This window comes from Protopterus annectens, chromosome 11.part0 (genome assembly GCF_019279795.1).
Source record: "Protopterus annectens isolate FY-2018-M chromosome 11.part0, PAN1.0, whole genome shotgun sequence".
NCBI lineage: Eukaryota > Metazoa > Chordata > Ceratodontiformes > Protopteridae > Protopterus > Protopterus annectens.
In genome coordinates this window covers 255,562,246-255,579,116 of record NC_056745.1, presented here as the reverse complement: position 1 = coordinate 255,579,116, position 16,871 = coordinate 255,562,246, and the positions used below count along the sequence as shown (strand labels likewise).

Sequence of the window (16,871 nt, the reverse complement as noted above, 5' to 3'; positions counted from 1 at the left end):
AACACAGTGGTCACAGAGCATTTATCCCCTCTCCAAGATGATCATTATAACAGATTCAAGCAGAAAGCATCTGTGGTGGTCATTGCACTCTCCAGTCGTACATGCAAGCAAACCGTTCCTTCATTCCCCCAGTAGCAACAGTAACCATGGACACACACCCTCCCTTGAGTAGGGGTGAGGACACTATGAAAGGAGAATGGTCCAAGGTCTATAGTCAAATGACAAAGCCAATACTGACATAAATGTCTTGGAGTTGAGGATATTCGTAATATTGCAAGAACTTAAGGACTGCCTTCCTTAGGGCATGATATCTATCCAAACTGATAACACGACAGTAGTTGGGTACATCAGCAAAGGAAGGGGGGATTAGATCTTAACCTTTATGTTGGGAAGCAATGACGGTTTGGCAATGGGCAATAGCTTTGCACTTCTTTCTAGTAGCAACACACATCCTCGGAGTTCTCAACACAGATTTCATGCCTCACAAATGGTTCCTCAATCCAGCAATGGTCAGACAGATATTCGGTCACTGGGGTAACCCTTGCTGCAGTCTGTTTGCCACCCCTTACAGTACCAAATGCAGTATTACTTTGCCATGATTCGCCCACTAGGGCAGTCACCAGGGGATGCTCTGCCACAGCAGTGGCCTCCGCTGGACTCCTGTACACTTACCCATTCATGTAAGACCCAGTTTCCTGCAGAAAGCAATAAAGTGTAAGGCAAAGGTCTTAAACCGATATGGTGTCCTCTTCTAAGATCTCATATCAAGGATCCTCCCTGACTCTTGGAATCTAGCTCAGGATTCGATATCTCACCCCTCTATGAAGCTTCACCTAGACCTACTCAGCCTGAAACTAGCCGCTTAGTTTCTCCATTTCCACTGATGGCCAGTGATAATTCTCTCCCTGTGGAGGTAGTCAGAATATTAATGGCATCCCAAAACGCCTTTCCCAGAAAGTCTGTTGCAGAGTGAAAAAGGTTTGTGTCTCCTGGGCTCGCCCACAGAACATCGACTTGTTCTCAGCTCCAGTTTCAGACATCCCACATTTTCATGCTTTCCTTGGTTATTTGTGCTGTAGTTTTTCCACAATTAAAGTCCAGTTTTCAGCTATTTGTAACTTACATGTTGGCTTTCTGGAATGCTTGCTAGCTTCACACAAGCTCTTTAAAGCCTTTCTCAAGGGAACTTTCTTACTAACACTCCCAATAAGAGACCCCCGTTGGGATCTGAATTTCATCTTGAAGCTCTTACTAGACTTCCATTCAAACCAGATGTCCTTCATGGATGCATCTGCAGTCATAACAGCTGGGTTGTCCTGTCGTCAGGCAGCCCGTCAGTCGGCCGGATTCCAAAGTCCGGGTCCGCTTCGCTGATGTCGCTCTTCATCCGACGCCATCTCTGTTGGACTCCGGGTATAAAGGCATCAGCCGACGCCATTTTCCTCAGTCTTTCTTGCCGCGTGGCGCCCGAAGCAGAAGCTGTTCGCAAGTGCCGGTCGGTCGGATCCAGAGATTTTCACCGAATACTATCAAGACTTCTAAAGCTAAGTACCCGTTGGGGACTCTTTCTTGCCTCAGCCGATGTCAGAAAAAGTTAATAATTGTTTAACCTGTGGGAAACAAATACCTCATAAAGATTTCCATTCTTACTGTCTGCCTTGTTTAGGCCCAGCCCACGACGTAGCAGCCTGTTCGCCTGTGCTTCCTTCAACCGGACGAACGCTTAGGCGCCGGTCGGAGTTTGCAGAACAGTTTTTCGGTTCTGACTTTGTTACATTATGTCGCCGGAACCTCCGACTACACTTTCTGCCAAAACGCAAAGAAAAGACCGACACTCAACCGGTCCGGTTTCGGCTGAAACCACGCTTAAGCAAACCATGAGTGTCTCGGTTTCGCCGAAACCGAGAAAACTGATCTAGGTACAGCCGAATCTATCTCTACACTTGAGGCCCCTGCTACAATTCTTGAATCGGCCTCTGAAACTTTACCCACTAACTTATCAGACACCATTCCCCTGGATGTCTCTACCCCAGCACGTGGTGCTGCTAGGCCTCCAGCAGCCATGTCCATTAAGGCCTTCGCCAGGGCTAAAGCAGCCAAGACTACCAAATCAGTGCCTGTTAAACCACCCTCAACCAGGCCCTCTTCTAGTTCCCAAATGCTCACCTTGGCAGAAGATTTGATTTCTTTAATTAGAGGATCTCAATCTCACCCAGACAGGGCCTCTCAGCCCCCAGATAAGAGACCTAGGGCAGAGCCCCCTGAGCCAGTGTCCTCTGAGGATTCTGCAGATGAATCAGACATTACTGACCAGCCAGAGGCCCCTTTCTCCAATTTTGAGGATTCTGATGCTGAAGAATCCATTCCAGCTGCTTCCCCTCCAGAAGAATTCTCCTTTGGGGAAACCTTGCATGCCATGCGAGAGCAGTTCCAATGGCAGCAACAAGAATTCTCAGATTCGAAAAGACTTAGAACCTTTCTACACCTTCCACAACACAGGCCCTTAGCTATACCTCCTGTTCTTTCTGTGGTAGATGACGCTTTTAATGATGTCTGCTCTGCTCTGCTCCAGACTCATTACCCCCAGCCCCTGCCAAACCAGACAGATTTTACAGGGTGCCTGACACTCATCACCACCTTTACAAGGCCCCCCTTGCAGACCCAGAAACTATATCCCAGGGTCCCAAGGCAGTTGTCGCAACTATAGCTAAAACCCTACTCCTTCTGAAAGGGAAGCAAGGGCATTAGACAGATGGGGTAAAAAAGTATACACTTCAGCTACTCTCTCAGCTAGAGCTTTAAACTGACAGTTTCACATGATACAATACCAAGAGTTTATGCTTGATCAGTTAACTAAAAAATTAACCACTGATGAAGCTCTTGATAAGAAATATGTATTAGAAATGGTAAATAATATACAACAGGTTAGTAACCATTCCTTAAAATGTGGCTATGATGCACTGGAGGCTTCATTTAGATCAGCCATGACTGGCACAGTGATAAGAAGGCATGCATGGCTAAAGGAGCAAGCTCTACCAGATCATGTTAAAGCTAAATTGTTAGATGCTCCTATGGATAAGACAAGTTTGTTTGGTGCACCTGCCCAGCAGGTTATGAAGAAAATGGAAGAAAAGGCAAAATCAGTTCAAACTGTTAAAGACTTCCTGCAGGTTCAACCCCAAGGTTTAGCAGGAACTGGCCTGCCAAGAATTGGTCCTTTCCTGACTCCACAAGATTTCAAAGGGCAGGAATAGACGCTCCAGAGGCAGAAACCAAACCAGAGGAAGTGCCTACAGAGGACCTACAGTGGCAAGGTAACAACAGAGGCACAGACACAGCCACTGCCACTACTTCAACACAGCCACAGTGACTTATTCCTAAAACCGCCACCAGGGAACAAATAGCAGCTCCACTAGGCGGAAGGTTAACTTTATTTGCAAAGAACTGGCACCATATAACAAAAGACAAGTGGATTCTGCAAATTATACATCAAGGTTACCGATTCCACTTCCACACTATACCAGTCAAAAGAGGAATGCCAAATCTACCTCCAAATCAAAAAAACAGAAGCTTTACAACAGATAATGGAGTTAGCAAACATGAGAGCTGTGGAAAAAGTGCCTACAGCAGAGCAAGGAAAGGGGTTCTACTCCAGACTGTTCCTAGTTCCAAGAAAGGAAAAAAGTTGGAGACCAATTCTCGACCTGTCCACCTTGAATACATACATCATTGTCCCAAAATTCAAAATGCTGACCCTACAGCAACTTCTTCCCATGCTGGGCAAGGAGTGTTGGCTGGTAACTCTAGATCTCAAGGAGGCATACCTGCACGTCCCTATTCGACCAATCTGCAGAAGATACCTCAGATTTCTTGCAGGATCAGAGCACTATCAATTCTCAGCATTGCCTTTTGGCTTATCTACTGCGCCCAGAGTATTCACAAAATGCCTGGCATCAGTAATCGCATACTGCAGACTACAGGGAATTCATATTTACCCATACCTGAACGACTGCCTGCTACAAGGGGACAACAAAAGCAAGTTGACAACAGATTTGCAAAGGGTCATTTACTTGCTACAAGCACTGGGATACACAGTCAATCTACAAAAGTCAAGGCTGATACCATCCCAAACAAGGACATTCTTGGGAGCGGAATTGGACACAGTGAGACAAATGGCATTCCTAACTACAGAAAACAAAAGAACTCCCTCTTTATTTCTTGTCACTAACAAAGCTGAACAAATTAACAGCAAGAAAAGTTCTGCAGGCCTTGGGCTTCATGGCATCATGCATAATTTTGGTTCCATATGCCAGACTACATATGAGAAAACTACAGTGGTACCTACGGAATTTATGGTCCCAACACAGGCACAGCCTCAAAACAGAAATCCCACTAATTCCATGTTTAAAACAGGAGTTCCTATGGTGGGCCCAGGCATGCCGCCCAACCCAGGCCTTCCCTTTCACAGATGTCAAGCAAGCCAGAGCATTACAACAGATGCTTCAGACCTAGGATGGGGGCCCACATGCTGGACAAATGCGTGCAAGGATTGTGGACTCAGGATCAACTTCACCTGCACATCAACCTAAAAGAAATGCTGGCTGTAAAACTGGCTATCCAAGAGTTCAGACCATTTCTCAAAGAGGGCCAGCTGTTGATAAGGACAGACAACACCACAGTCATGTGGTACATCAACAAACAGGGAGGCACTCATTCATACCCTCTATGCAGAATGACTTTGGAACTGTGGACCCTGGCACTCAGCTACAACATCCAGCTGCAGGCAAGATTTGTACCAGGAAAAGAAAATACTCGGACATTTTAAGCAGGACCACATCAGATGCTCACGAATGGCACCTGCACCCGGACATTTTCAGGACCATTACAAAGAAGTGGGGAATGCCTCAGATAGATCTATTTGCATCTCCTCACAATCACCAACTCAAAAATTCTGCACAAGGACATTTCACCCACTAGCATGGAAAGTGGATTCGCTCTCCTTCAGCTGGAAAGGCCTAACAGCTTATGCATTCCCACCTCTCCCCTTGATACACAAAGTACTTCTAAAAATCAAGGAAGAACATCCAAGGATAATCCTGATAGCTCCAAACTGGCCAAGACAACACTGGTACCCACTACTAAGGAGCTTGTCTCGAACAATATGTGGCCAATACCCTGATGCCTTTGATGCTAACTCAGAACAACTACAGCACCATACATCCAAACCTGAAAACCTTACAACTGACTGCATGGAACATCACATAGCAGCAGCTAATCAAGAACTTTCCCAAAGAGTTAAAGACATTATTCTTGAAGCACGCAGACCTTCAACAAGAAGGAACTACGCTGGAAAATGGAAAAGGTTTGTCAGTTGGAGTTCTGAAAGAGGAAAAGATGTGTCAAGCGTGGATATGCCTAACATCCTGGAGTATCTGGCCGAACTTCTCCATTCAGGCCTGTCCTACTCCTCCATCAAGATACATGCATCAGCTATTTCAGCAGAATACAGCTTTGATCCTCCTGTTTTTCACACCCTCTGCTCAGACAATTTCTCAGAGGAATCAAGAATGTAAAACCTCCAAGGAAACCACCATTACCAGCTTGGGACTTAAACTGCGTACTAGAAAAGTTGACACTATCACCCTTTGAGCCAGCAGCAACAGCAGACTTACAACACCTGTCATGGAAAACTGCTTTCCTTCTGGCAATCACCTCAGCAAGGAGGGTTTCAGAACTACAGGCCTTAATGGCAGTGCAACCCTTCCTAATCTTCCACCAAGATAGAGTGTCCATGAGGACTAATCCAACATTTATGCCTAAGGTGGTATCCAGAGTGTCTTTAAACCAGGCAATCCACCTACCTACCTTCTTTCCCAACCCACAAAACAGAGGGGAAAGAATACTGCATACCTTGATGTACATAGACAGCTACGCTTACTACTTGGACAGAACCTTAGGGCATGATATCTATCCAAACTGATAACACGACAGTAGTTGGGTACATCAGCAAAGGAAGGGGGGATTAGATCTTAACCTTTATGTTGGGAAGCAATGACGGTTTGGCAATGGGCAATAGCTTTGCACTTCTTTCTAGTAGCAACACACATCCTCGGAGTTCTCAACACAGATTTCATGCCTCACAAATGGTTCCTCAATCCAGCAATGGTCAGACAGATATTCGGTCACTGGGGTAACCCTTGCTGCAGTCTGTTTGCCACCCCTTACAGTACCAAATGCAGTATTACTTTGCCATGATTCGCCCACTAGGGCAGTCACCAGGGGATGCTCTGCCACAGCAGTGGCCTCCGCTGGACTCCTGTACACTTACCCATTCATGTAAGACCCAGTTTCCTGCAGAAAGCAATAAAGTGTAAGGCAAAGGTCTTAAACCGATATGGTGTCCTCTTCTAAGATCTCATATCAAGGATCCTCCCTGACTCTTGGAATCTAGCTCAGGATTCGATATCTCACCCCTCTATGAAGCTTCACCTAGACCTACTCAGCCTGAAACTAGCCGCTTAGTTTCTCCATTTCCACTGATGGCCAGTGATAATTCTCTCCCTGTGGAGGTAGTCAGAATATTAATGGCATCCCAAAACGCCTTTCCCAGAAAGTCTGTTGCAGAGTGAAAAAGGTTTGTGTCTCCTGGGCTCGCCCACAGAACATCGACTTGTTCTCAGCTCCAGTTTCAGACATCCCACATTTTCATGCTTTCCTTGGTTATTTGTGCTGTAGTTTTTCCACAATTAAAGTCCAGTTTTCAGCCATTTGTAACTTACATGTTGGCTTTCTGGAATGCTTGCTAGCTTCACACAAGCTCTTTAAAGCCTTTCTCAAGGGAACTTTCTTACTAACACTCCCAATAAGAGACCCCCGTTGGGATCTGAATTTCATCTTGAAGCTCTTACTAGACTTCCATTCAAACCAGTTTCTTCTGTTGAGCTAACATTTTTCTTGAAAGACCATCTCGCTGGTAGCCATGACTTTAGCCAGAATGATTTCTGTACTCCATGTACTGTCATTTCTCTCCTCCATTCCACAAAGACAGGGCATCTCTAAGAGCAGACCCATCTGTTCTTCATAAGATGGCTTCTGAATCCAATATTCCACAACCTAAATATGCCAAAATACCATGCTGTCATGAGGATGTTAATAACTAATGTGCTGGCAACCTCTTTGCTTGTGGGCAGAAGAGGTGACAATCAAAAAGTAAACCTAAAAATCCTACAGTTGATTGTAAGTAAACCTAAAAGTCCTATGGTTGCTTGTAAGGGGCATGGGATTCAATCATGTCTCAGATTAAAAGCATCACTGTGGAACTTTTTTTTTTTTTTTTTTTTGCACAGCTTTAGTTACCGATGCCACATTAGCTTCTGTGGTGAAGCAAAGGTATTCTTCTTGTCCGGCCACTCGGGAGCAAAGTTAGTTGCTAGAGGATTTTCCAGTAGGTTAGATTTGGTCAAAGAAAGAAAGAAGCCTTGAGGCAATTAATTCTGGATCAGTCGTTTATTCAGTGCAGTTAGGCAGATGAGCACTTTCTGAGGCAGTGTTCAACTGAACTGTAATTTATCATGAGTAATGGAAGGTGGACAGTAATCTTAACTACTACCCCCCCCCCCCAGGTGTGCCTCAATTATGGGAGGGGCTGGGGAATGTACCCTCTGGGAATCTAGGACTTCCCTTCATCCTTAACACTTAAGGTGCTGGTATAATGCCCACGATACTAAAAATAACATAATGAAAATCATGTCTTGTTTTATTAAACTTATCAAACCTACTAGAATGGGTCATTATTGTTGCATGTAAACCATTTATAAGACTTAAACAATGTAATATAGTAGTAATCAGTTTTCGTCTGTCTGGATACTTGGAGTATGCATATTAAAAAAACAGACTTGCCAATATTTAATTTCCAATAACTCAGTAAGTTGTAAATGCAGCATGTTTTTTTTAATGAGGCCTACAGTAAACATTAAAAAGCACTTTTGCTGCAGAGGTGCTTTGCTAAATTTGTCTGGCTAGGAGGGTAAATTCCAAGGGAATGATAACTAACCCCTCAAAACGCTTAATAAAAATAAACAAAAATAAACACGATAAGATAAAAAATAAATCCCCTCTCTTTTTCATGGAAGGGGATGTTTCTTTATGCCTTCCCTCCCCTTTCTCTCATTCCAAAATCCTGTTCAGGATAAAGCAGGATGCTCCCAAAACCTTGTCGATGACTCCCTTTTGGCCTAGGCAGCATTGGTTTCCTCATCTTTTGCATTTAGCCAAGGGCAATCATGACAAGATACCTCACAGGGTGGACCTACTCGCACAAGATGAGGGATCTCTCATCCATGCCCACCTGTCCACTCTTCAGCTGACACTGTGGGTGATAGGATTTTGATTCCATATAGGAGGCCAGGAAACCCACTAGTATGAAATCCTGCTTATCCAAATGGAAGAGGTTTTCTGTTTGGTGTCTTTCTTGTAACCTGGATTTACTTTCTGTGGATATTCCTTTGGTTCTCTCCCTTATCTGTGTGAATTCCTCAATGCTGGCCTGGCATATTCTTCTGCTAAGGCACAATTGTCAGCTGTTTCTGCTTGTCTGCCTTTAGCACCCCCTTTAGCCTCTAGATTTGAGGCTAAACTGTTTCTTAAAGGCATCCTTCATATTAGATCTCTTAGGAAGCATCTTCTTCCTTCCTGGGAACCTTAATTTTGTTTTGGAGAAATTGACCCAGGCTCCTTTTGAGCCTGTGGCGTCCGCTTCCTTGCAGCATTGTTCTTGGAAGACTGTTGTTCTACCAGAGGGGTGTGTGAGTTTCAAGCCTTTATGGCTGTTCCTCCTTTTTTAATTTTACATAAGGACAAGGTGTCCCTTCATACTAATCTTTCTTTCATGCCCAAAATGGTGAATGAGTTATCTCTTAATCAAGCTGTTCATTTACCCACTTTTTCCCTTCTCTGCAGTCTGCTAGTGTGAAGGTTTTGCACACTTTGGATGTGTGTAGACAACTCAGATTTTATTTGTGGATAAGACTAAAGCTTTCTGTAAATGTGATCAACTTTTTGTCACCTTTCATCCTAGATCTTTAGGATTGGCTTTTTCCAAGCAAATTATTTCCTCTTTGATATCTAAAGCCATTTCTCCAATCTCCACTTAGATTTCTGTGCATACTTTTACCAAGTACTGTAAGTTGAATGGTGATGTCCAGGGCTAGAGCTGGTTTTGCCAGGGGTGTCCTTCATGGGTTACTAGAGGGCTTTGCTGTTCCTTCCTTCTCCCTCTCTTCTTGAGCTTTTGCACTCTCTGTATTATAAGGAATACTACAACATTGTTATGGAAAGGCATAGTACACTTGCGTAAAATCTTATAATGGTAAATGTGCATCTCATCACTGTTGCAGCATTCACTCCCTCCCTCTTCCCCCTGGTCCTTTTTCTTCCTGGATGTGCTTGTTACCTCTAATCCTTGGACTGGTATGATGGTATGTCCAGACGTCACCTTTATTCCCAAAGCTGTACGCAGGAGCATACGTGTGGTGTACGGTGTACCCTTAGTAACCTAAAGGCTTTGGTACACTGGCTGGATGTCGGGCTGCCCTTGGTAGAGGGTCCTTATTGTAAGGAGTACTGCAACAGTGAAGAGAAAGACATCTACCATTATGGTAAGTTTTTACACAACTGTACTGTCTTAGGGCATCAGACTAAATATGAGGTAACTAAGGGAAGTGGTGCCTTATAAGAGAGACCATTCTTAAAGGGCTCAAAGCTTGAATACTGATACTGCTGAATTAGATCTGACAAACGGCTTGAGGACTGACATGTCGCATCGGATAAACATGAATGGAAGAATCGATCATAATGTTAAGTACATAACATTCGGTTTTGCTTGCAAGACTGAAGATGCTTTAAGCCATCTTGTGTCTGCTTTGGTTTGGTTTTGAAAAACAGAAAACTTTGATTGAAAATTTGATAGTACACGCATTCCTTGAGAAAGAAATTAAATGCACTGGTCATAGAAACTGTTATTTATTTCCAGAATAAATGATATTGAGGTTTTCTCATGACTTCCTTTATATGCTGATGCCACAGACTGTTGTATGAGAAATGCAGTAACTGTCATGATTTTGCTCTGGGCTTCATTGTTCTATTTTATTATTCTGCAATTGTCAGTCAAGATTTTTGGCTGTTTAGCCAGCAGATGGCAGAGTTATTCTTTCAAAATGCAGTCAGTATGATTCTGACATTTGTGGAAGGGAAACTGTAGTGAGTAAACAAAAGCTTTCTAAGGGAGTTTATTTTTTTGAAAGAGTTGTAAGCATGATGATTAAAAGCAGTGTATATAGAGCTAAGCTTAAGAACTCATCTGCCCAGATCGCCAAATAAATTTGTAAGCCTCTGGTTAAATCTTAATTTGTCGTGAGTAGACTTTGTACTGGTTTTATGAACTGTCTTATAATAATGGTTGTAATTTTTAAAAACATTTTTATACTATTCTTTTATGTCATCTCAAAGTGGAATGCTCCTCTGTACTAGCACACAAGCACAATGCACAACAGTGGTTTGAATGTCCATAATTTATTATAACTGTAACATTTTGTTTCTGTCTGGTGGACGTCCATATTTATTCCAGTAAAAAGAGAATGTTTTCCTTCATTCTCCAGTTGCCAACTTAAGCTGTTTCAGGTGATGGGAAAGCTAGAGCCTATTCTGGCTCTCACAGGGTGCAAGACAAAGAAACAAATCCTGAAGAGGCCACCAGCCTACTGCAGGACACACTCATACATGGCATGCACACCTGTGGTCAGTTTGGACGATCACCACTTTATCTGTGGGTGTATCTTTTTCTTTAGTGTGTGTGGTGTGTGTGTGTGTGTGTGTGTGTGTGTGTGTGTGTGTGCGCGCGCGCACTATTTATTTTACAGTTAGTTGAATGGGACCATTCAGACTTTTTTCCAGTCGTGACAGATATTGGATGTCCTTCCATATTATAACGTTAAGCTTTACTTTTTTCTCTCTCTTGTATAAAATTGTCTGTGTTACTGGAGTTTTTTTCCCCAGCCTCCACTGAAAAGGGACTGCCACAGACCAGTTGGACTACTCAAAACAAATAATGAACTAGAATGCAGACTTGAATGTAACACCTATTATGGTATCTGAGTAAGTCTCCTGGAAGATTGGTTGGCAGGGTGGGGTAGACTGACTTCTGATAGCGTTCCAACTCCAGGGAGTAGGTATGCAGATTCCCTAATAACCACTTTGCCTTGCAATGCCGGATGATCAGTTGTGTGCAGTAGTTGGAGTGATACAGTGGGCATCTTATATATTTAGTAGACTGGATCGTCCATGACATTAAGCAATATTATAGTATGTTTACCTCTCTGTGTGAAGGATGGAGGAGAGGGTAGTGTTGCTTTTTGAGCTGATATGGCCTGTTGCTTTTTAGTTTGTAGCATTGCTTACCATACTGGATTTCTGCTACACGTATCGCCAGCAAATGGGTGGATTTCTTATTTGGCAAGGCATCCTGGGTCATAGGTTCAACTGTGTGCCCTTGTGGACCATTTTAAGCCTAGATAGTTTCCCTCAGTAGGAATCAAACCCTGTATCTGTTGTCTGTGAGGTAAACACCATGGCCATTATACCAGCCCCCATGCTACACTGTGTGTGGAGAGGGGGGCTCTAGTGTGTTAGTGCTGTACCATGTTGAAATATGAAAGTGGGATACGCGTTGTTTCTGAGGCTGCTATGTAACGTTTTTCCCAATCTTTTCTTTACTAGATATGCACTTCTTCGCTTTAAGCAATATTTTAAAATGAAGAATGAAGTCACTGAACTAAAGTATCCAGAATAGAACTGCTGATCGTTTATTCTTACAGGATTCTTAAGAAAATTGAACTATTTCTGGAAGCCAACATAGCTTGACTGGTGAAGCAAAACATACCTTCAACAAAAATGTGAATGGATTTCAGATTGTAGAAATCTAACTTGTGATCACAGCAGCTTAGTTTTTTTTTCCAAAGCAAAACCAGATATAGACTTACTGCTATTTTAAATTTCCACTTTTTGTAAATGTGCTGCTTTTAACACATTTAAGATGACTGAGCCACCAGTATACAACATGTTGTGGGAATTAAAATTTTTCCAAAGGAAGAATCATGTTCTTGATGACCATATCCTATGGATTTCCTATCATGCAATATTGTAAATGTTTATGTAATTTATATCAGAATTACCTGTTACCTTTTGTAAGCTCATTCACTGGATGGCCTTTGTTTTCACTGTACGTCCTAGTGCATTGGCAGTTGATTGCAATGAATCAAACTGAAAATCATTGCAAGCACTGTAGTGTTGCATTTTCAGCACTGTACCCACCATATTTCTAAATACTGCACTGGCTTGAAACGAATTGGTAGGAGCAAAAGAAGTGTACAGTTTTAGAGATCAGAGTAATTCATTCCATACGATGAGACTGTTGATCATATGTAACTTTTCTGCACACTAGAACTTGCTTGAGAAAGATTTTTAATGGATCTGAACTAGACAGTAAGAGTGGCATGTTTAGCAAGCATTGTATAATGCTGCAAAAAAGTTTATAAGGGGAACATAGTGCTTGCTTTAATGACTTGTATTCATTTGATGCACATACTAAAGACCAACAGTTCTTTATTTTGAGTTTTCAGTTATTTGTTAATATTTAAGCTAAAAGGAGCATATTTTTAATTAAACTGGAATGCAGATCTTCCCTGCCACATTATTACAGTTTCTTCTGTGTTAGCTGTAGAAATTATAATAAGCATTTAATTTATGTAAGTTTCTCAATGAGTAAACAGTGTGTTGGTTAACATCTGATGTGCATGGAGTTGTATGACATCCAGAAGCCGTTTGCTTGACATATGTGTTTAGTACTGTTTTCTTTCAATATTTGCTGATCAGGGAAGACCTCTATGTTCCCTAGGTACAACTGCTTATCTTCAAACTGACTTGGGAGCATGGCTCTTTAGTAACTTGCTTAGAGCTGTACTCATGAACTCAAAGTTCAAGATGCATTATTGGCTTGTTAATAGTTTAATGTGCTTTAGACTGGTAAATCTGTACTGCTAATAGTGCATACATGTGTCTGTATTTTCGTAGTTTAACTTCATGTTGAATTGGTGTTAAAAGCCTGAGCCCTGCAGTAAAAGTAATACTTTCATTCTTGACCAACTGCAACCTTTCTTGCTGTTGCAGTTCTATGAGAACTGTGATATCTGGCAGTAACTTAAACTGCTATGTGACCGTCTGTCTAACATGCAATAACTCAGTACAGATGTAAGTGCCTTTAGGTATAACAGCATGCTTGGGTACCAGCCTCCAGTGGTGCCAAAAAGTCTTTCTTAGAGCACCTGCATTCTTCTGACTACATAGGAATTGTAGGTTATTAATGGAAAATATAATTTTTGCTTTTATTTCTGAAACTCTCTCAAGTTTTTAAAATGATGACAGCCATAGCACACCATACCAGTTGTTTAAAAATGCATTGGTTATGTTTTGTGCTGTTCATTGTTAGACACTTTGAGAACCATCAAGGTGTTCTGAGTTTAGTAAATTTATTCAAAAACACTACTGGAAGAAATGTGGATAAATGGTGAAAAATTTAGGGTGTTTTTTTTTTACTAACTAGCAGATTTAAGACTTTGAAGTTACCGCATTCAATGAGTTTTACTGCTTCTTTTGATCTGTACCTGACAACAAATACATTCAGTGCCTGCATTAGTTTAGGCTGCTTAAGGTTATAATACAATATTTTTCCCTGCTGATTGCCCTACCTTGTCCTTGGCATTTGTTGTAGGACTGTGTCTGCATTTATGAGCCAGGAGTCATCAAATAATAAACCAGAACCACCCCCCAACTTTGTCAGCTCTGCCTTCTTCCTTTCCATGACTTTTTTCTAACCGTTTTCTGTAGCAGACTTTTCAGAGGGACATTTGAAGACTTAGGATCAAAGGATGCTTAGAGTGATGCAAGCACAAAGTAAAGGACCAGAAAGTCTGGCCTGACACCTCTAGTCATACTTCCCCTTAAGTGTCACTTGTTCTTTTTGTGGTGGTCTTCCTCTTGCTAGGTGTTTCCTCTTCCAGCAAGACAGTGGCTTGTATGTTTTTGCATACAGTTTGCAGCTAGAGCCACAAGACATGCATTGGCGAGTTTCTTCTCAATCTGCTCTTCAAGGAGATGAACCACAAGTAAATGTCATAGCCGATATCCTCCACACTGCATGAAGTATCATGCTAGGACGTTGTCCTCCAATAACATTTGACAGTGATAGCTGGTATTTATAAGTCCACATCTTCTAATAAAAACAAACGTGTGTGTGTGTGTATATATATATATATATATATATATATATAATATGTGTGTGTGTGTATATGGATGTACTTTCAAATTTAGACTTCCCAGTTGATTGAATTACACAGTATCAAGACCAGAAAGACGAACATGCAAATCCTGAAACTTTACTGTATCCACTCCCATAATATTGAACATTGAAAAGCAAGCGGCACCTCCCTACTCTACGCCAACTGAAAACTACAGCTATTTTTCTATACCGCCTTTGCAGGGGGCTGCACCCCACCCCCACAAATTAAATATTACCAACTCTGAGATTGCACTACATTTAAGAACATGGTGAACTACGAATTTCACTGTGTATCAACCATTACATATTTAGTTACAACAACATCTTTCCATGTTAATATTCCATTCTAAATCCAAAACATACTTGTGAATTATTCCCTGTTCGTTTTCTGTTTTACCAGCTAAACTCTAAACATGTCTCCAGTGACATCAGCAGCTTCAGTGTTACTTCCATGTTTCTTTACGTCCTCAATACAACTCCTTCCAGGGAACGTACACTATTTAACCACATATCATATATCTTCTTCAAAACACTCTGGAACACAGAATTACCATTTGCTTTTCCGTACTCGATGTTATAGACATTGATCTTGTGAACTTTCAGGTAAGTAAATTTTTGATTTTCTCATTTCAGTATTGTGTAGAATCAATTGGGCATTTGAAATTTGAAAGTAGATCCATGTTGCGTGTATATTTGTATGTATGTCTATATATACATATACATATATATATATATATATATATATATAAGTCCACTTAAACTCGAAATACTGAAATCTTTTTTTTTTCTTCTTCTTTCGGCTTTTCCCGGTTAGGGGTCGCCCCAGCGGATCTCCTGTCCGCTCATGATTGGCAGTGGAGCTTTACAGTGTCGAGTTGCCAGTCCGGCGCCCAACCTTCCACAGAAGGGGCACACATGCGCTCACTCACGCCTAGGGCCAATTTAGAGTGTCCAATCCACCTACAGCATGTCTTTGGGATGTGGGAGGAAACCCACGCGACCACAGGGAGGATATGCAGACTCTGCACAGAAGACACCCCAGCTGAGGATCGAACTGGAGAACCTCTTGTTGTGAGGTAGCAACTCTAACCGCTGCACCACCGCAGCCGCCCAAAATACTGAAATTTCGAATTTCAGTATTTTGAGCTGAGAATGTTGAAAGTGCAGTTTTTCGAACCTGCACTATTTCATTTTTTTTTTTTACCATCAAATCTGTGTTGCGTTTACTGTGGTGTGTAATTCATTGTGTGTAGTCACTTTAAGGGTTGTGTGGCATGGCGGGCGATGTTCATGTCTGTACGGAGATTCAGGTAGGTGTTCAATTTTAAGGGTTGTAGTGTTAATGTATTAATGTTTAGTTGTTGGGAGTTGTAGAAGTAGGTTGGGTTAGGTGGTTGAGAGTGTGTGTGCGCTGAATGTGATGATTTTTGTACATGTGTATTGTGTGTTTGTGTGCGTTATTATTGAGTTTAAATATGACTGTCTGCAGTGGGAGTGTAGGGCAACTCAGGGAAGGTGTGTGTTCCATTTTGTTCAGGTTAGCACAACCTCTGAGTTGGTGTATATAAGTAGCTGGAGTGTGGGCCCCCCTGCAGAAACGTATGGTGGTGTTACCGGTTTTCTTTTTGGCTTGAAATAGTAAAATTTGAGATTTCAGTATTTCGAGTTTAAGAAGTGGACCCATATGTGCATATATATATATATATATATGTGTGTGTATTTATTTTTTACAGGAATTTAGGATTCTCCTTCCTACTAGACCCCCCCAAGCTACTCTACAAGTTTTAATTCCACTGATGATTGAATTTGAAGGAAACCATGATCATGTGTAAAAGCATCTTGTAGTGAGGAATTAGAAGAGATGCTAAGCGGGGATCTAACACTTTTGATGGGCCCTATGGTTTTTCTCATAGTGCTGCATTTGGCATTTTTTTCCTGAAATTTCCATGCACATGGGGTAAACGCACGTTTGTTTTGTCACACACATTGTAATGCTACTTAGTTATTAAAGTGCATTTGTCAGCAGCCTGGATATCAGTGATTGCTGTTCCCAGTAAAAGTTCCTTTCTTCACATGCTCTTTGGGTTTATTTTTAGTGTTGAAATTTGTGAGGAGTGGTGGAAGGAAGCTTTCCTAGAGACTTGCTAATAGGAGCCCTCATAACATCCATTTAGTAGACTGGACTTTCAATATCTGAACTTGTACTTTGAGGTTTTGTTGGGGGCTAATCCCCTTAGAGGTAGGTCTGTGTTGCTTAAAGACTCTTAAATGACTTTTAGGAGCAAGCATTGTCCTTCATTTCTAAGGGGTGGTTCCTTTCTGTGGATGAATTGAAGCTTAGGAGAGGTTCACCCCTTGTTTTCGCCCCATAGTACTGGCACAGCCTTTCCCCACCTCACCTGACTGGCTTGGTCTTCAACTGCCTAGCCTGATTACTGGGAGTGACAACCCCCCCAAGTCATCTGATCTCAGATTGAGGTAC

At 42.0% G+C, this 16,871-nt stretch overlaps 1 protein-coding gene across 1 annotated transcript in view; it reads left to right on the top strand.

Moving 5' to 3' along the window:
- LOC122815308 (ethanolamine kinase 1-like) overlaps nt 1–12,836 on the top strand; it is a 389,068-nt gene extending 376,232 nt beyond the window's left edge. The window contains exon 6 of the mRNA XM_044087691.1: nt 11,773–12,836. Coding sequence (XP_043943626.1) covers nt 11,773–11,845 — 73 coding nt within the window. The 3' untranslated portion in view covers nt 11,846–12,836. The remainder of the gene's footprint in view (nt 1–11,772) is intronic.
- The last annotated feature ends 4,035 nt before the right edge of the window (nt 12,837–16,871 follow it).